At 36.2% G+C, this 21,469-nt stretch overlaps 2 protein-coding genes across 2 annotated transcripts; both read right to left on the bottom strand.

Moving 5' to 3' along the window:
- Positions 1–79: 79 nt before the first annotated feature.
- On the bottom strand, positions 80–5,242 carry ahsa1a (AHA1, activator of heat shock protein ATPase homolog 1a). Its single transcript, XM_051139071.1, has 9 exons — positions 4,853–5,242; positions 3,003–3,193; positions 2,840–2,922; positions 2,636–2,753; positions 2,459–2,550; positions 2,202–2,327; positions 1,959–2,060; positions 1,743–1,794; positions 80–660 (listed from the first exon to the last, which is right to left on the bottom strand). The coding sequence occupies exons 1-9, from the start codon at positions 4,930–4,932 to the stop codon at positions 488–490; spliced, it is 1,017 nt and encodes a 338-aa protein (XP_050995028.1). The 5' UTR covers positions 4,933–5,242; the 3' UTR covers positions 80–487.
- Positions 5,243–8,975: 3,733 nt separating this feature from the next.
- si:dkey-177p2.6 (uncharacterized protein LOC568712 homolog) lies at positions 8,976–21,101 on the bottom strand. The gene is made up of 2 exons (XM_051139065.1): positions 20,449–21,101; positions 8,976–12,752 (listed from the first exon to the last, which is right to left on the bottom strand). The coding sequence occupies exons 1-2, from the start codon at positions 20,598–20,600 to the stop codon at positions 12,053–12,055; spliced, it is 852 nt and encodes a 283-aa protein (XP_050995022.1). The 5' UTR covers positions 20,601–21,101; the 3' UTR covers positions 8,976–12,052.
- Between the last annotated feature and the right edge of the window lie 368 nt (positions 21,102–21,469).

Here is a 21,469-nt window from a genome sequence, read left to right as displayed (position 1 = left end):
ATTATTATTAGAAATAAATATTTTAAATAGCCTACAAATATTCTAATGGTTCGTGTGAATGTTCTGAGGCTCTTATAAGTTAAAACATTTATTTCTCGTTTTATTATTTTATTACAACTCAGACTTGACAATGTGTTTAAGAGGTATCATGATCATACAATCAATGCCACTTTCACTTCATCACAGGCAAACATATTTTCACATATAAAATATTTTAAATACTTCATTATCTATATCTGGAATGCCCAGATATAACATTCAAACATATATGTTACTTTCAAACATAACATAAGCTCTAATGCAATTGCAATAACAAATACAAAAAGAATCTAGGAGCCTGTTTTTCATTGTAAAGGCACAGATGTTTGTGGGTATTTAACTAGTGCAGGTAGGGTATACAACAAGTGGCACATGTTCACAGGTGTCCTTTCTTCTTTTTAAGTTATTTGTATTATGTCCCGAGTTTCTGGCATGGCATAACACTGGCTCAGCAGAGACGTGCTCCATAACCAAATGTCTGTTTAATGGCATCAAAATAGTATCTCTGCCAGCCCTCTTTCATTCTTTCCTCCTCATTGCTGGGGACTCCTCTGGCCTCCATAATAAGCTCTGTCTCACTGCCTTGATTGATGAAATTTAAAATGACGGTTGCTGCGTGTCCTGAAAGAGAGTTAGAAAGAAATCATAACTCAGATTAAAGCAAACAGATCCAACACTATGATGAACATTGGCTATAAACAATCGACAATGAGCAAAACATTCATAGGCTTTCCTTAGTATACATTGCTGTTCAAAAGTTTGGGATTTACTTGATCAAAAATACAGAAAATAAACAGTAATATTATTACAGTTTAACATAATGGTTTTCTACTTTAATATATTTTAAAATCTAATTTATTTCTGTGATGCAAAGCTGAATTTTCATCAGCCATTACTCCAGTCTTCAGTGTCACATGATCCTTCAGAAATCGTTCTAATATGATTTATTACTTTTATTTTCAAAGCTGTTTTTTTGGAACCTGTGACTTTTTTTTCCAGATTCTTTGATGAATAAAAAGTTAAAAAGAACAGCATTTATTAAAAATAGAATTCTTTTCTAACCATTTAAATCTTTGATATCACTTTTGATCATTTTTATCAATATATTTATTACTTTTTCAGTGACTTTTTATCAATGTAACAAGAGTAAAAGTATTAATTTTAATTAAAAAAGAAAGAATAAAAATTTACTGACCACAAACTTTTAAATTGTAGTTTATATTATTACATCTTTTTTTTTTATTATTTATGTAAGAATCCTGAACAAAAGTATAACAGGTTCCAACAAAATATTAAGCAGTGCAACTGTTTTCAACATTGATAATAAATCATCATATTAGAATGATTTCTGAAGAATCATGTGATACTGAAGACTGGACTAATGATGCTGAAAATTCAGCTTTAAAACACAGGAATAAATTACATTCTCAAATATATATTAACATAGAAAACAGTTATTTTACTTTTTATTTTTTTACTTTTTTCTGGATTTTTGACCAAATAAATGCAGTCTTGATGACCATAAGAAACAAAACAGTCTTACTGATCCCAAATTTTTAATGTATACTAAACAAGTAATATATATAAAAAAAATAATAATAATATAGAAGAATATTATGATTCCTAATATTAAACATGGTATGTGGGTTTATAAACAATTTTTAAGACTACACAAATATATTTCATAAATAAATAAACCATACCAGCTGGCCAACTTGAAAACCTCCATTTCATGACAATTTTCTGGTCTGGGATCTAAAGGGAAAAGGGCAATTTAAAAAAAATATATATATATATTTTAAAAATAATGCTTCATTACAGAAACTTATAAAAATCAAGCGAAATTCTCACCAGAGAAATTAATCAAACCAAATTAATTGATATAACCTTTTAAATCATTATAAGAAGTTAATTCTCACCAGTTCTGCAAACTGCCCAAGAACATTTCCTTCCAGCAGCCGGAATTTGCCACCCGAGCACCCATCCACAAAAGCAGCAAGGTGTGTAAATGCTTGTACCATCTACACACGTGGAAAGACAAGGAGCAAGTGAGTTTAACATCATATAATCTATGCATAAAAGAACATCAGGATACATCCACATTTACTGATTTGTTTGCATTTGTATGGACTGACAAGACAAGAGAGGAGTTTGATTCTGACCTCTTGGGTTAAGAAAACTCTGTACAGCTCTTCTGGTGAGGTAAGGAAGCTGTCTTTCATTGTTAAAGACACTGTTGAAATTTTAACTCCAGTGTTGGGAGCATTTTTTGTTGTGGAGGATCCAATCTGTGGGTGGGCCAAAACATAAATACTCAGTTTTGATACAGCAGGTGCACAAATATCACTTGATTCCAAATACAGGGTGGATGTACATCTAGCATGTATTTGTGCTACCAGAAAAATTTACAAGAACTTACTTGGGTTTTGTCTAGTTGGACCTTGGCTTGTGTCTCCTCGTTCTGTTTGTTGAGCGCTTTTTCTGTTGGTAAAATCATACCCTGAGAGAACTCTGTAAAACAAGTTAGAGAACGTGATGAACTGCACAAATAAAACAAAGCAGAAATTACTAATAGACAACGTTTTAGAGCCGTCACCTGTTTTGAGATGCTTGACATAGTTGCCCAGTGCCATTCTGATTTTCTTGACTCCCTCCTTTCTCATGAGATCAGTCAGCGGTGTGCTTGGCTGGTCTTTACAGAGCGAAACAGAAATCTGTACAAACAAACACAAGTTAGATTTTCATTCAACATGCTCTCTTGTATAGAAAGAGTCTTTATTCGGAAGAGAGGTTCACTTACATCTAAGTCATCCATGTCATTTTCATCCGAGAGATTTGGTATTTCCACAGTGCCTTTATATTTGATTCCCATTTTATTTGTACCTACAGTGAAGAAAACCATCTTTGATTTCAGCAGGACTTTCAGTTATTATGTCGCATGTACAAACAGAACTTTGACTCACCAGTCCACGAGGCTTTAACAACCCACTCATAGAAGTAGATGAGTTTCCCTTTGCGGTTGTTGATAGAGGCCTCGCCATCTATATTGGTTACGTCTGTGATCTCGCATGAGCCTGCTTCACCCTCTACACGAAGCCCAAGAAGGAGACCATTTATTGCATCTTGAGACCAGCTTGTGACATCTCTCTCTGTCCTGTAATAAGATTAAGAAAAATTAATATTTCTAAACAGTTTATTTGATAGAATTAGCATATAATTTAGTATCAAAAGAGAACTATGCAACTACTACTCATTGGAGTTTTTCCAAATTCTATAGGGGAGTAAATGTGTGTATATATAATGCTACTTATGTATACAGGTTATCTACACTGCCATTCAAAAGTTTGGGATCAGTAAGATTTTTAATGTTTTTTAAAGAAGTTTCTTATGCTCATCAAGAATCTTTTTATTTGATCAAAAATACAGAAATATTGTGAAATATTATTATGATGTAAAATAAAGTTTTTCTATGTTAATATACATTAAAATCTAATTTATTCCAGTGATTCAAAGCTGGATTTTCAGCATCATTCCTCCAGTCTTCAATGTCACATGATCCTTCAGAAATTATTTGAATATGCTGAATTATTATTAATGTTGAAAACGCTTGTGCTGCCTAATATTTTATTGGAACCCGTGATACTATTTTCAGGATTCTTTAATAAATTAAGAACAGCATTTATTCTTTATTCAAAATATAAATCTTTTTTTAAAATACAAACTACCATTTAAAAGGTTGTGATCAGTAAGTTTTATTCTTTCTTTTTTTGCAGAGAAATTAATACTTTTAAAATTAATAAAAAGTGATAGACTTACATTGTTAAAAAAGATTTATATTTTGAATAAATGCTGTTCTTTTGAACGTTTATTCATCAAAGAATCCTGAAAAAAGAATCACAGATTCCAAAAAAATATTAAGCAGCACAACTGTTTCCAACATTGATGAAGTAATAAATCAGCATATTAGAATGATTTCTGAAGGATCATGTGACACTGAAGACTGACAAAATTAATATTAATATTTCACAATATTACAGTTTTTTCTGTATTTTTGTGTAAATGCAAGTAATCAAGTAGATGCATGTTTGATGAGCAGAAGAGAATTTTTCACAAAAAAAGAAAAAAAAAAAGAAATATCTTACTGATCCCAAACTTTTGAAGGGCAGTGTAAATATAGATTGCTGATAACATTTTACACATGTCGAGACAGTTCAAAAGTTGTACTCTGTTTGCTTTTCCTCAGAACACCCTGAGTGTAATTCTGTCTCACATTCATGCATTTCCAAAAATAGACTGTGCCAACCCCTCACATTCAGCTACAGGACATTCCAGAGGCTTCTGCAAACACTGGAAAAACTAAACTAATGGCTGTAAAAATCAGAAGTAGGCACTATATGTAACATATAAAGCAGTCTTCTGTAACGTGACATGTCGTACTCGACTTAAACATTTTTTAATCTGTTTTTATATACAGTGTCTGGCCGCACATTGAGACTATTGGATAGATGTGCATTTGTCACAGGGCAGGACCATTTAAAATGATCAAGTGAAAGTATAGTACGATCATAATGCTTAAAATATGTATTCAGTAACATAATCTATATACTTCCATCCATACATTTATGCATTTTAACCCAACATCTAGATTAATAAATATTAAACGTCCATATGTTTGAAAATAGAATTTCATATTCTAAAGACACTTCATACAAGTCCTACAGCGATTTTAGGGGCACCATAATGTTACACAAAGGGCGAAAGAAACTTATGGCTTCCACAGTCGCCAACTGGAGGACATGCACGTGTTACGTACCAGTGCCAGTTATTGACATTTGTCGCATCTGCTCTTTCTTCCACAATCCAGCGCGGGTCTCCCTCTCCCCATTTGGCCATGACAGAATTTAGATTATTTCAAAAAACTGAGATGTTCCGATAAACCGCGGATGCGGGATACTAGCGCAGGGACTGACAGATGTAAATTCGTGAATTACAGAATAAACGTATGCAGGAGGAGCTCAGCTGATTTGCTGCGTCGATGAAGTAGCATAAATATTCATGAGAATATACGGGAACAGTATAGGACGTAAAGAGTAGGCTTATATAAAAAGCACAAAACAAAACTCTTAAATTTGGGGAAATCCGAAGGAGGCAGTGAGGAAATATGCAAGAAGTAGTCGAGAGGTTACTTGTCCGCTTAACCAGCCGGCAGCTGTCCCTCAAGACCTTTATAAAGCCCCTATAGAAAGTCCCAGAACCGGAACTGGGCGAAGAAGCTTCCTCTAGAAACGAGAAACTTGTGGACCTTCTTGGCTAGAGATCCTCATTACATCAGTAACGAAAAAAAAACTCCTTATTTCAACCAATCTTTCCACTACGAACTATCAATCTCATTTCTCAACTGGTTTGAGCACCTTTGTAAAAAAGAACAGTGCTTAGTTGTTTTAAATGTGCTTTTATAGTGTACTTTATATCTGAAACGTATGAATACATTAATAACAACAACAACTGTACTTTAAGTTAATATTAATGAAATAAAAGGCAATTTAATTACTGTTGTTTACACACTTAAGTAGACTTTTAAAAAATAATTTGTAATCATGTCAAGTGCATTTTAAATAATTATATTTCAATAATCTTTTGTCATGCTTTAAAGATGTAGGCTACACTTATTTAGTATAAAGGAGGTGTTTTATGTAAAGCCTCTACTTATTTTGATCTGTCGACTAACATACTAAAGCTCATGTATTTTATTATACTTATTTGATGTTACATTTGAAGTAAATATATTTTAAATGTAAGCCTACTAAATTGTAACTTCATTACAAATCTGTAATTACAAATATATTCCATATCAAGTTTTAATAGAAATTATATTAAAGAATATTTTAGTGAAAAAAACTATCTGCACCAGTTTATGGATTTCAGATGCTTAATCTGCTCATAAATAGTCATTCTTATTTAGCAACATTTTACAAGTTAACAATTGTTATGAAGAGCATTACAACGTTAAACTTGTTACTATGCACAAACTATGGTAACTTTTCCTAGGGAAATGAAACACGCAAACCCCATACACTACTGAAGCATCCATCAAAATGAATCTGTTTTTCTTTTTCTTTTTTTTTTTTTTCTTTTTTCTGGTATTAGATGATCCCAATACAAGTGTGAAAATGAATGAGATATGTGGAAAGAATATAGTCTGTGTGATACTGCAATTAAAAAAAAACAAAAAACAGATTGACTTTTAGTCGTATGTCCAGCAGGTGGAGCTGAGGTAAAGAACAATGACTGATCTTTGATCCTCTGGCCTTCAATAAGGCATGCTGTTGTTTAAGAAAATGCATTGATTTTATAACCCTAACAATCCTGTTCTGATACTTGAGGTGTATATGTAAAAGATCACTGAATGTCTTGACATATATATATTTTCAATGCATTGTCTTGGCAGGAAATGTACTGTGTAAATTAAAAGTACATAAAAAATCCTTAGAAAGTGTTTAAATGAGTATAAACAGAATACAAAGTCTAGCCTTGATTCCTTTCGAAACTTCTGGAGGTAAATAGCCAACATAAGAAATCAAATGAATTATTCAAAGCAAACTGACAGGTTAGCATCAGATCAGCTGAACAGGAAAAAAGTGTTTAGTTCCGCTATGTGTGTAACATTATGTAAAAAAAAGTGTAGTAAACATGAATCATGTTCATAATTGTTCAAATGAAATAATTTAGATATTCTTTAATCAAATATTGTTACCCAATACATTTGTTAGAGAGCCAACATTATATAATAAACTAGTCTAATTCAATAAGAAAACTATCAAATGTGCATCACATTTATCTGAAAACCACAATCTTCTTCCATACCACAAGAAGGAAGACTGTGAGAGCCACATTGGCGCTTTCCTGTGTCAGTCTAATTTGTAATTTGTCTCCCACGCTTATGCTGACTTTGTTGTTCTTGGCAGTGGCTATCAAGCACAGCAAAATGCAGTGATATCCCCGGAAGCGCAGCTCCGTACCCACTAAAAACAGACAGACGGAGGGGCACACAGTTGTGTATGAGGAAGAACCTGGCATTTGAAATACTTAAGCACTTCTAATTGGCCTGCGGTTAGAGAGAGAATTAAATAAGAAGAGAAAGATGGCTGAGACTCTCTATGGGGTCGAGAGCAGATTTCTTCATACATGTTGATGCATTATTAATGCATCTGTTTGTTGCAAGCAATTCGATCCAGGTGCAGACGGCCTCCAGATAGCCATCTTGGAGTTTGAATTCAAATGGTTTACAAATAGATCCACGGAAAGCAAATCATTTTTTAATTAGTTTTAATATGGGCCATTCTACAGAATGGGTCTAAAGTCAGAGTTGGAAAAATCTTGGGAAAAAATGTGTCTTTTTCCAAAAAAAAAAAAGAAAAAAAAAAAGTATATATGCAAATTGTATAATATCCAAGGTACACATTTCTAGGAATAGTACAATTAATTATTGTCTTTTCAGAATGTTTTGTAGCATAATATTTGTCCTCTCCACAAATTTGTCGCTAAGGAAACACCGTAATAATAATTTAATTAGAAGGGTTATATTGACCTATTCAGATTTTGCTTACTTCTACATAGTAATTTTTTTAATTAAAATCTTTTGAAAGGTAAATCAATAACATTTACATTTTTAACAATATTTCAAGTGTAATTCATGAGATTTGTTGTATTTTGAATCCAATTTTTCTTTGTAAAAGGCATAAAGTTGATCATATTGATTTCAAAGTTAAGGATTCATTAGTTTGAATATACATTGAACCAAAAACTATCATAACACCGTAGTTGACAATTCAGTATACAGTACACAGAAATTTACCTTCCATTAAAAACACTACTAAAACATACTAAAATACATGCAAAACTGTACTAAAATTTTGTTTATTTCTCTCAAATATGAGAATTATGTGTTCCCTTTTGTCACTACCGAAACAGTGATGACATGTTTTGGTCGTGACTATTAAGGTAGTGACAAATTTATGGAATAACAACCCAAAAAATAAATTATGTCACTATCGAAACTTCACCAAATGTTCCGGTAGTGACCGTTTTAGATATTACAAAATAACTCCTAAAAAAGTGTGCTTAATTGCAGAAAAAAAGGTGTTTAAAGTTACCCACAGATTTTTTACACTTTTGAACACATTTACCTCAAAATGATGGGGCCTATTTACTCACCATGTAGCTATGAGAGAGAGGGGAACATGAATATTTCCTGATGACAAATGTAGGAGTGTAAATCAGTCTCAGCCAATGGACTAAAACATACACTGTTTCGGTAGTGACATGAAAATGCGGGACACTATATATCTATATCTATATCTATCTATCTATCTATCTATCTATCTATATATATATATATATAATTTTCATAAGTTAAAATTTAGGGGTAAGGGTTCGGGAAAGCCACCTTCCAATTGAAAGTACCCAATAAATGGTGAATTTATATATAATAGCCTTACTGTTATTTTAAATATTATTGTAGGTTTGAATAGATAATAAAATGATCTTAGTAAGCATCTTAAGATTTGAATACCTAAATGCGTTTTTTTTGGTTGTGGGACAGCGTTTTGGACCAATTCTATAATGGCCCATAGAGTATGGTTTAAAATCTCATTTTTAATGCATAGCTTAAGTAATACACTTTGTATCACGATTTTATATACCATTTATGTTTGTGCAGCATCTAAAAGATATTTTACAGCATATTATTCTGAAAAAAATATATTTTAGTAAGTCGATATCTTCATATGCACTAATTGATTTTGCCTCTAGGGGGCAATGTATATCTATATTTTATATTTTTTTTAACTGCCTTGTTTACTCCATATTGACTCTCCGTTTTGTATCACTTATAAGGCGTGTTTGACTTCAAGTAGATTGAGTAAATACATAACACGTTTCCATTTCCATTTTTTATTTGACATACTGACCTGCTACAATGTATTGCATAGAATATGACAGCAAAAGAAAATGCTTTATTATTTACAAACCTCACAAAAATCTGCGGTCAAAACAGATCAAAGGACAGTTTCTAGGGAAGAAGCAAAAGTAGGGTGTAAAGTCATCATTAGAAAAAAAAAACAACATCTAGCCATTTATTCATTCAAAGATTTACAGGCCTACTACATGTGTCATTTGCAATTAGGCAAGACAGCGCTTTATGTTCATATTTTCATATTGCACTTGGGACAAAGTGACATTTTGAGGTTTCTGATATTACAATTTTATTAGGATACTTTAAAAAAAAAAAACTTGTTAAAAATAAATAATTGCCAAATTAACAAGATGAGGTGATGTTTAAAGCTTGCTTTTTTGTGCCTCACAACCAAGCAAATCTAAGAACCTCTTGCTGCTTTTTGTATTCTCTGTGCAACCGGTACATCAAACGTACCATACATTATTTGACTAAGCCGTTCACAAGTTTACAACACAGTGTAAACCACTTTTCACTGGTGCTCTGTGCATTACTGCAATACATGCTCCTAGACTAAAACATAACAAATATGAGTTTAAAAAAACAGAGGCTCCTGGGGCCGATTATTGTGAAACAAATGTCCTTCAAGAGACTGAAATTCAAGCAGCAGGAGACATTACATTTAAATGAACTCTCCTCATTAACCACTTTAGCATAAAAACTGTTAAAAAGCTGCCTAAATAACTGCCTGGTCCAAAGGGAAGTGAAGAAAATCCCGTCGTCGTTCAGTTCAGAGTCAGCACAGATCAAAACCTTTACAAATAATTTCAACAATAAACATCTCTCATAATTCCGCATTTTATATATACACATGAATTATTACTAAGAAGAGGAGGTGAAGTACAAATCACACTTCAAAAAACAAATAAAACCTCCTAAAGACCGAAGTCTACTGAGCATATTTCACTCTTAAATAAAAGCAATATATTATCTCATGATCTTCAGTCAACAAAGAAAATGTCAAAACACAAGTAAAATATATATAAATACAAATATATGTACACAACACAAACAAAAAAAAAAAAAAAAAAAAAAAAAGAGAAAAATAAACAAACTGATCAAGCTTACAAAGCTTAAAAAGCTACACACTCATTAGATCCACAGCTTTCAGCATTAAAAACAGGTCGCTGATGGTCTCACCGCACAGTCTGTCCATCGAGCATGTTTCCTAAAATCTGAGTGTAAACTTTGTGAATGTCAGGTTTTCTCTATGGCCGTGCATGTGTCTTGTGAGCGGGAAAGGCAGGGTGGGGCGTCTGCGAGCCTGAGTTTAAAGGGGGACGAACGCATCAGTTGCAACCAGCAACAAAACAAAAACCCCTTCTCTGCTGTCACCTCAAACTCCGTAATTAGTATACATGTATATATTTCATAAATTACATAAATATCTCATGTATTTTGAAATGGAATGTCTAAATTTAACTCAAATTCAGACTGTAAAGCCACTTAGGCAAGGGAAGACATTCCACCATGAGCTAAAAGACCAAACTGAACCGCTTCCACTTGTTATTCTATTCCACATAAAGCAGAGAGAGAACAAAGCTCCTCCCTTAAACAAAAACGATTGGTCGGGAGGAGATCAAAGCCCCTCGGGGCCTCACTAGGGGTGGAGTCTGGTGCAAGCGCACCAATGCGAGCACGAACATACCAGCTGTTGTCAAACTCTCAATGTAGCGTTCACCACTAGCACAGCTCTCCACGTGACGGGAGCTGTTTGCTTTAACTCCCCCCCCCTTAATCTCGCTCTCTGGTTCTTCCCCTCCCCCTGTTTCTGCCCAGCAGCTTGTGGCTCTTTCGCATTCGATTGCAGCAAGTTGAAGTTCAGAGGATGTCAAAAATGAAGGCCCTTGCCCTCTCGCACTCTTCCCGTTTGAGTAGTAACTGGTTTGTGATGAAGTGAAAAGTAAGCAGGTGAGACATCAGTTCAGATTAAATCTCAAATCTGGACATTCATTCAGAGAGGCATCCACAGACATCCACGATCAGCTTTTTGCAGTGTAGATCACAATGAAGGACAGCAGAGAGGAGATGTGGACCCACATTCGGGTAATGGCTTCTTTAGAGGACAGAGGATCGTGCTAAACGCTCTCGGAGAGCAGGAAACTCAGGCAAGTCTATGTGCGGGTCCACAGTGTGCAGTTCATCGTCGGCAGTCTTCATTCTCCGTTGTAGGCACTATGTTCATACGAGGGATTCGACGGTGGCTGTGTGTCTGACAATCATGTACGTGAGAAGTAGAAATAGCATTAAATTCCAAGCGGTTAGAAAATATAGATCACTTCTGACGCAAGCAACAGCTCGTTCTGAAACCAGAAAAGGAGGTTTTGAATAGAAAGATCTTTCTTCGACAGCTATAGCTTTGGACTGAATCCTAACGTTTGAGGAGAGGCCTTCCTGTGAACAGACAGCCATATATAAAACAATCAGCAGTTTGAAAGTTATTGGAAAGAAACCATCCATTAAAATACAGTTGTAACAAGTCTTTGTATAGAGAAAGAGCTCTTGGTATTTTGAGAGGTAGTGTGAGTGCTGCATGTGCATGACATGATCTGATAATCATAATTACTGACAGTAAATGTAATGCTTTAGAATACAGTGGAGATCACAAAAAAATAAAAGTCTTTTAGCTCTGCAAAAGCTACGGAGCATCCGCTTTTCTTCAATCTCCTCGTTTTAAATACAACTGAGTCCAATATAAATAAGCGTCAATGGTAATACTTTGTATTTGTTTCCGGAGTCCCTGCATATTCATATCTTAGTTTGCTTAAATATGAAGGATGGCGGCGTAAGCTCGACCATCAGAAGTGTCTTAAAATGTGCATTTATCCTACAGTGAGAGTGTGTCAGGCAGTTTCCTTTTATTATATATATATAAATATATCAGTCCTTTGTATAAAAATAGATAAAATATTTGTTTGTTGTTTTTTAAAAAAGAAAACACATTGTATTATTCATTCCCCATAGAAAACGTTGGGATGGCTGAACGGTGCGAGCCGTGATTCAGGAGCGCACCAGGATCTCCATGATGTGGTCCAGGTCGTTAATATCTGAGAGACAGAGCTGCAGGCTGTTGTTGGAGGTGCAGCTGGAAAGGTTCTTGAGGCCATCGTCCACCCCACTGCTTCTCTGCACAGGAAACGCCAGGACAGAAATGTCAGAGGAGTCGTACATCGACGTGTCGATGTCCTCGAAGATGTCATCCAACGGCAAGTCTGACAAGTAGCTGGTGGAATTAGTAATCTCGAACGAGCCGAAGAGCGAATCCGATGACCTTGCGTCGTCCTCACCAGCGAGGGATGGCAAAAGAGTTTCAGTGCCGCCCAATTGGACCTCGTCATCCTCAGCCATCGTGAGGGGGAATGAAGGGGACAGTGCTCCGGTTAGGGGTGGAGGACAGTCTAAGGGCACAGGTGGCAGGTCGGGGAAGTGACGTGGGGTGGAGGCGTGAGGGAGCGAGGGGCCTAGCGGGGCTGGTGGCAAGCAGGTTTCCCCCTCCTGTCTCATCTCCTGCTGAATCTGGCGGAGGGTGTTGGCCAGCAGGACCGATCGGTGCAGGCTGGGTTCAGCTCGCCGCTGGCAGCTTTGTAGCTTGTCTAGACACAAGTCCAGCACCAGCTGCCTCTGCTGAGGATATGGCAAGTCCTGGCCAGGGTCCTCGGATGTGCTCAGCTTACGTTTCACACCGCGGCCCAACATGTACCTAGAGACGAGAACAGAAAGGGAAGTTTAGAAAAACAGAACAGGAACATTTCTTTCGCTGACCTACCTTGCAGTAAAATGAAATATTACATAAGGGTGCATCATAATTACTTGCAATAATGTATTTTGCAAGAACACACAAGAGGGATGTCATTTACCAACAATGTTTGTGAGACACATGCACATCACCAAACAAATGCACAATCAATTCCATAGATGGGTCAGTGACAAATATAAGTGTCCTGTAAAGCCATTTGTGTCCTGAAAACATTTTAAAGACTAGTTTTTCCTCTTAATTTTTTACAGGAATGATAAAAAGGGTGTGAAAAAAAAAAAGAATAGAAGTGTGTTCAATGGATCCCTTTTTTGTTTAACAATACGCCAGTTGTCAGTAGACAGATTTAAATTTAAAAAATATTTATTAAAAAAAATACAAATATGGATAATTTGATAATATAAATATACATACACGCACTACCAGTCAAAAGGGTTTTTTTTTTAAGATTTTAAGATTTTTAATGTTTTTTTCTCTTCTGCTCACCAAGCCTGCATTTATTTGATCCAAAATACAGCAAAAACAGTACAATTTTGAAATATTTTTAATATTTAAAATAACTGTTTTCTATTTGAATACATTTAATTACATTTGAATACATTAAATTACATTTAAAATGTAATTTATTCCTGTGATTTCAAAGCTGCATGTTAGCATCATTACTCAAGTCACATGATCCTACTGAAATCATCCTAATATTCTGATTTGCTACTCAGAAAACATTATTATTATTATTATTATTATTATTAATATTATTGTTTTTGTTGTTGTTGAAAACAGCAGGTTTTGCTGTACTTTGGATCAAATAAATGCAGGCTTGGTGAGCAGAAGAGAATTCTTTTATAAAAAAAACAAAAAACAAACAAACAAAAAAAAAAAAAAAAAAAAAAAACACATTAAAACTCCTACTGTTCAAAAACCAGCCTCATTTCACACACGTAAAATTCAATATGCTGTATTTATTGTAATCACTAATTTCAAGAATTTTTCATTGCAACAAAGTCATTTTCATCATGAATTAATAATTTGTAAATATAATTTTTTAATATGCTGTTGAAACACAGCACCACACTTTACAACATGAACTAACCTTGCTTTGTCATAAAAAGGTTGAATTATTTGATATTTTAAGAACGTGTTAATACATGACATGTTTCTGCATGTTGGTTGGTTCACGTGAGAATGCATCCATGATCTACCAATTCGTGCAGAGTTCACTGTGCTGTTTGCTCCAGCTATTAACTTTGCATGCAATAAACCACTTGTGATTTTACAGCACCATGACCATGTCTGTGCACACAGACTACAGCTGAACTCTGTTCTTGACAAACACATTCGCCTTGAAATTTGACTGCTACCTGATACATGACTGATAACGTGAAGCTTTAACCTGACACAGCTCTTTCTCCTCCTCCTCCCAGAGCGGGACTTCCTGAGAGGTGGATGCATTAGCTCAAGCTCCTCCTGTCTGCGACTGCAGTACACTTGAGAATAAGCTCATGCTTCATTAGCACTCCTTTCTCACAGCGGAGGAGGATACGCAGCACAGGAGCGCAATGCTTACTGCTGCATCTCTGCAAAGCCTTCTATCGTGTGAACGAGATTCACAAGCAAAGGCTCCTTTAAGATACACTTTTAAAGGGATAGTTCGCCCACAGACTAAAATTCTGTCATTAATTACTCGCCCACATGAGGTTCCAAACATGTAAGACCTTCATTCATCTTCGGAAGACAAATTAAGATTTTTTTTTGATGAAAGCGCTTTCTGACCTTGCATAGACAGCAATGCAACTGACACGTTCAAGGCCCAAAAAGGTAGTAGGAACATCGTTAAAATAGTCCATATGACATCAGTGACTCAACTTTAATTTTATTAAGCTACAAGAATACTTCTTGTGCAAAAACAAATGAGTTTATTAAACCATTTCTTCTCTTCCGTGTCAGTTTTTGACATGTTCACATGTCTTACAGTTTTGGAAAGACATGCGGGCGGGTAATTAATAACAGAATTTTCATTTTTGGGTGAACTATCCCTTTAAAAATAAAGGTTCCAAACAGAAGTTTTCGCCTCTCAGTGAACAGTTCTTAAAAGAACCATTTTTTTTTTAGTGTGAAGAACATTTCAATAATCTAAAGAACCCTGTCCACTATAAAAGAACATTTTGTGCAACGGAACTACCCATGCCAATTATTTTTAAAAGTGTATTGTGACTACCATGACTTTTACCTCTCAAATCTACACTGTAGACGGAAGTAGCCATTTTTGAGCATTAAAAAAGAGGTTTCTAAAGTATGCAATTCAATATTCAAAACTACCAATCCAAGCCACAAATTTTGTTTGGCCAATACGTTTATGCACAAACAACAGTGAAATGTGGCTTGCGGGTGCACGATTTGAATCCCAACCATAATGCCTCTGTCAGATAGCCGCCTTGGATCTAGAGAGCTGGAGTTTGAGTGGAAAGGGCTGTAAATGTGAGAGACTGTCTATCCACCTCTGCGCTCTCTGTGGTGTAGGCGCCCCCCTCCCTACATCCATCACTCTGAACGAAGGCAGACATCCCCCGCAGGTCTGGTCACCGACTGCTCTTCTCTACTGCAGGGTGCACAGGAAGCTGCAGGAGCCAAGAAGAGCCTCTTGTGTTCAGAAGTGAGACGGATGCATTCGATTGCGTAGTTGCAATCCCGCCATGCAGTGTGATAAGTCTCAGATACCGCAACCAGAACCTCGATTAAAGCATGAAGTATATATTTAAGTAAAGAACAACTAACATCATTTGTGTCAAAACAAGTTTGATTAAACACTTTCAATGCCCGGAAACAGCCTGAATGCATGTGTGCGCGCACAAGCATGGGCTGCAGCGCTAAAGTGTGTCACGCCGGGGCTAGCGGTTATATAACCATGCACGCTAGCAGAGCACTCCGGGCTCATTCCTGCTCAGCCCTATAGGTGCCGTTCCCACAAAGCAGTCACAAGGCTTCAAAAGGGACATTTTGTATTCCTGCAGATTTCACAGCTGAATTCCGGCAGGAGCACACGTACGCTTGGAAGAGGGTCTGCAGCCTGTCTCTGTCAGCAACAGAAAGCTATAAATGGAATGCGAGCGAGCAAACCACCACGACTACGGAAAAACAATATAATCAAGAAGAATATGACGTGGAAGAATTCATATTACATATGGCTTATCACGCTTAGGTTCAGAAAAAGGTCACTGACTGATGCTTGCACATTGATGTGTGCTTTTTTTTTCCCCCAAGAAGGCAAGCTGAACAACTTGAAATTTGACTTGGTCACTATAAAGTCTCGCCGCTTTAAAGCAGCAAGGCATGATTTAAATTGGGCCCCTCTGGTTAGACTGGCCTCTGTGGTCTGCTTGCCATGGCAACAGCGGTGGATGAGAGGCTGGCGCTTGAGTGGCACACAGAGTCTGCAGCTCAAAGACAATAAGCACAAGTACGGAGACGACCATCAAAGTGGCTGAACACAATGGAATCCATAGAAGAGGCAGCATTGCAGTAGAGTATGCTGCGTTGCATCACTTCAGGTCTGCACATATACATGATGGCACTTCAGTTTGTTTTTTACCTAGTGGTGAATCAGAAGCGAGGCCGACCATGGAAAGTCCCACCATGGGAATACAATGATACTGAATTTTTCATAAGCAAAACGTGATCTAAACATGTCCAATAGTCAATGTGTAAAACTGATTTTTAATTATTGTCATATAACTGCTGTTCAACACAACAATAACGACTTAACTTAATGTTTAATTTGCCAAATGAAATCCAATACTTGTTTCTTACTCATTTTGGGGTGCTGACTTCAAAAATACTGCCCGTTTTGCTTTAGCATGTGTCACACTTTCTCACAAAATATGGTATGCATTTCACTGTAGATTGCATTCAAGGTAGACTGACAACATTAAGCCACAACATTAGATTTTAACGTTAGAATTATGAACCAGATGTTTTTTCCTACATCTGTGGGTATTTTACTGCATTCAGACAGAGACAGAAAATTACAGATTTTGTGGAAAGTTCTTTCACTTTAAAATGAGTATCTGAACATTTTTCCACTCCTTTGCAGGCTGCAAGTTCAATTTAGTTTTGAAAACTTACTTTATCATTAAACCTTTTAAATTTTTGACTTTTATCAAGTGCTTTAAAGCTGATACTAATTTGAAAATTCTTATTTTGTGAAAAAAAAAAAATGTACATGATGAAAAAGTTTTGCTGTCTATAACTATGAAAAAAAAAAAAAAAAAAAAATCATCCAGCCCTAATTTGAACATTTTTCCACTCCTCTGCAGACTGTGTGTTAAATTATACGTTTTGAATAATTACTTTTGTCATTAAACCTTTAGACAACTGATAGCTTTTGTTTTTTTAACAAGTGCTTTAAAGCTGATACCAATTTGAAAATTCTTATTTTGTATGAAACTGTACATGATGGAAAGTTTTGTTGATATTTTTGAACTCAGCATCATCAAAATAGGTAATATTAGACCTTTTTTTTTTGATAATCAGCAGACATTCTTCAAGATGCAGGGCTTTGTTACAATAGTAAAAATAAAACTAAATGTATTATTTAATGCATTTGATAATAAAATGTTATTATCATTACTACTTTCATCTCATTTTTTTATTAATATTAATTAATAATGTGTTAAGTGTAGTCTCAACAGACTTTGCTTTACCTCTATAATGAAGTAGGGCTGCACGATTATAACAAATATCATCATTGTCGCATGCCACATTTTTATATATAATTTCTTCTTTAAAATTTTTTCTGTAAAAATGAAAACAATGAGAAAAAAAAACCCTTAAGATAACCTGCAGGAAAAATACACACTCTCTCTCTCACACTCACACACATCTTAAGAAAGTAGAATAATGTAAGTGGATTTTTTTTTTTTTGGTAATTGTGCCATTTGTAATTGTAATAACAATTAGAAATTTAATTAATTGTGCAGCCCTAATCGAAACCGAAATTCAGAACCTCTAACCAACGTTATTTATTTTAGTTTATCCATGTTAGTACTTTTCCATTAAAAACATATTACCACGTTTTTTGCAGCACCTCGCATCAGTGGCGTGATTAAGAAGCCGTGTCAAGTTAACAGAACTTTAAAACTTTTACACGCAGTGCCACTCATGTCAGTTCCAAAACAGTGGACCAATCAGATGACCATGGAGGCGGGGCAAAAATAATGGAAAGTTTTGTTAATATATTTAAACTCATCATTAGACCTTTTATTAGACCTTTTCTGATAATCAGCAGACATTATTTAAGACTTGTAATAATAATAAATGTATTTTTTAATTCATTTGATAATTATTATCATTATTACTTTTATCATATTGTTATTAACAACGTGTAAAGTGTAGTCTCAACAGACTTTGCTACACCTCTATCCACTTTTTTCACATTAAAGTGGGCCTGGCCCTTTGTAAATTTTATGGTTTGGCTTCTGGTCTCATCTGCATCCAGCTATTTTTAGCTATACAAAGCAGCTCATTTTGTTGCTTGATATTGCAAATTGGTGTGTCTTACCAAATTATTTTAGTGTATTATCTTAATTATGAGCACAGTGGTTTGTAGTGCACACATTTTTACAGTGTACTACATGTTGTTATTGTTCTCGTAATTTCCCTGTTTTCGCATTGAAGAAAAAGGTGGATAATGCAACATGCATAAGAGGCTGAACAACAGCACAGCACTACATAAATGAATAGCAGCCTAGTTCCACACAAAGACATACATCAGTTTCAATAAAGGTAGAGAGATAAGGACCTCATTTCCATCACTGTGTGGTTAGTACATAAAAAAAAAAAAAAAAAAAGTGACAGACACCACTGAAATGCTCTTTAGTCAAACTCTGAGGACAAGATAAGAGTTGCATCAACTCAAAGGCCAGCTTAAGTTACGATACTTCCTGCACGGGAGCAAACCGAACGGACGTGGGTCATTTTTCCATCTTTTTTTCTCTTCCGGTTTCCCTCCCACCGCCCCAAAGGAGGCAGTCACGATATAGAGGACAACAGGAAATACTCTTAAAAAGAAAAGAAAAAAAGAGCAGGAAAGAAAGAGGGTGTACGTAAACCAGAGCAAGCAGGAGCGTCAAGAAAGCTTAGTCTGCGAGAGAAAGTGGAAGAAGAAAGAGAGATCGAGTTGAGGAGTGTAAGAAAGAGCACAGGGGATTGACTGTGAGTAGGAGGGAGGGAGTAGGTGGCAAATGCCATTGACAAGCCGACTAAGTCCTGAATAATGAACCACTGGGTAGACAGGCCGGATGTCTTAGTTTGGGCAGCTTTGGAACTGGGCGGCTCCAACAGACTGACGAAGTGACTCAGGGTGTTAGTCACGATGACAGACGTGAACACACGCTCATATGAAGCCCGATCGTCTTATCAGTGGTGTAAGTCTTTGAGTCAGTGGTGAAACCTTAGTCTAGTATGAGATTCAGATGGTTTCAATTTATTTATTCTGAATAGTTGCCTACTAAGAAATAATTAGCAAGCAATGACTGAGGGGCAACGGTCAAGTTGCTGACAACCCTGCTTTAACATTCGACTACATGCTTACTGTGAAGACCTTCTAAAAAGTCACTTGCTTTTGCAAGAAAGAAAACTAAAAAGAACAACTGATAACTTTTCTTGCAAGATAACCTGTTTGACAGCCACGAGAGAGCAGAATCTAGCTTAGGCACTGCTGATTTGCTGTTTACTGCAGAAACAAACAGTTAGGATCTGTAGAAATCAAATGCATAATACAAACAATGAATAAAACAAATAAAACAAAATGAATAATCCAACCTGTACATTTCTTTTTTTTATTTTTCAAGTCAATTATCCACAAAAATACCCAGAAGTAGCTATACTGTACACTTCAGCTATTACTATGTAAAATAACATTACAAGCAAACAAATGTATCATTTTTAAACTCCAAACTAGCTGCTTTCAATAATAACGGTCTTTCGCTTTCCAAAAAGTATCTGAAACTGAAACTGCATGTTTAAATCACTCCTCGAGTTCTTAGCATATGAAAACACATACTAAGAAACACATACTCATCAAGATTCATGTAAAATTACACATTATTCATTCGAATTATGAAACTTTAGTAAAACTGAAACCTGCTTTCAAGCACTCCTGGGGTTCGCTAGTGCTTTAGCTAGACATGTTTGTGAAAAGGTGTCTGAAATATCATAACGACACACCGTTTTATTGTTTACTAACAAGTTTGTTCCTGACAGTCCAGTCACATATCACGAGTGAACGTCAGTCGGGTCCAAACATCAGTGTGGCTAAATAGACCCCGTTACGCAACCGAGACCACGTACAACGTATAGAAGAAAACGCGAGGTAGAAAAGTTTCTGTGTTTATAGCCTCACACACAATGTTGTAGATACAAACAAGTATAAATTCGTTTTGGTTAGACTGCTGCAGTTGTAAATAAACTAGCGTAGAATGAGCTACACAAGCTCAAGTATCGTCAACATTAACTCGTGTTGTTACGTAAAGCGGGGCAGTGCTGAACAGTATTAATATATAAAACAATGTCCAAAAAACAGAACTACAACGTCTTCGACCAGGCTCAAATGGCATCCACATAACAGTTTACGACTAAAAGTCGTTACCTTGACGAGGAAAGGGCACCATCTCCTCCGCCGGGCTCAACTTCCTTCTTCACAACAGCGGACTCCACATCCAGTCGACACATAGAGACAGTGGGTATTCCGTTTTTTCTTTTCATGGACGCCTCGAACGCTGTGATGTCCCTTTGACCCATACCATTATGTTTGGCTCAACCAGTTGCTTCGTTGTTTAGCGTTTATTACAACCCAACTACTATCGCAAGACGTGAGCGCGCACCGTTAGCCTCCGCGGCTAAGCTCACAGTGATGCGCAATGAATTAGCCACTTAGCTAGTTCGTACTTGGTAAAGTGCGAGCTCTGTCTATATGGAACTACGAAATTAATTTACCCGAGATCCTCGGATGACCGCTACATTCTCTTGACCGGTAAAAGTAGGATGTACGGTTGTTTAAAACAGTCGCTGAACTTCGTCTAGAGCTTCTGGTCCAAAATCTGAACATTATTTTGCGCAGAACTACGCGACCGATCGCGTCCCTAAGCAGGCACGAGAAGCGAACTCTCGCTACACTGTAGAATCAACGGGAAAAGAACTCAGCTGATTGACGGTCGTCAGGTGGGATGGCTGTGATTGGTCGAACGCGATCTCAGACCCGCCTAGTAACTGCCTCTGATTGGTGGAACGTGTGTTTAGCCCCCACCTCTCAAGTCTATCACATTCGTCCCCCTAACATGCCCACAGACCGAAAACGTGACCGTTTGGAGCACCGGCTACCGGACTACAGCACACTGCATTGTAAATGGCACGTTTGTGGCTTTCCATTTCCTTCTTGCTTTTTTGCCAAGCATCACGTGTATTTTAAGAAAAAAAAAACATGTGTAACTACCGATGTTAGCAGTTATATTTGCTGTAGTTTTTTCTAAATGCTTTGCAAAGCTGATTTTTAATCGGGTTTGGTACACTAGGTAAGAAAAGGTCCTCACAGCTATGTGGGTTGGATAATACAACATATTCTGACATACAATCTAATAATATCTGGACGCAAGCAGAGGGATTTAAACATT

The sequence above is a fragment of the Labeo rohita genome, chromosome 20 (assembly GCF_022985175.1).
Source record: "Labeo rohita strain BAU-BD-2019 chromosome 20, IGBB_LRoh.1.0, whole genome shotgun sequence".
NCBI classification, from domain to species: Eukaryota; Metazoa; Chordata; class Actinopteri; order Cypriniformes; family Cyprinidae; genus Labeo; species Labeo rohita.
The sequence above is the reverse complement of the archived record's forward strand: the minus strand, read 5'-3'. Positions and strand labels throughout refer to the sequence as shown.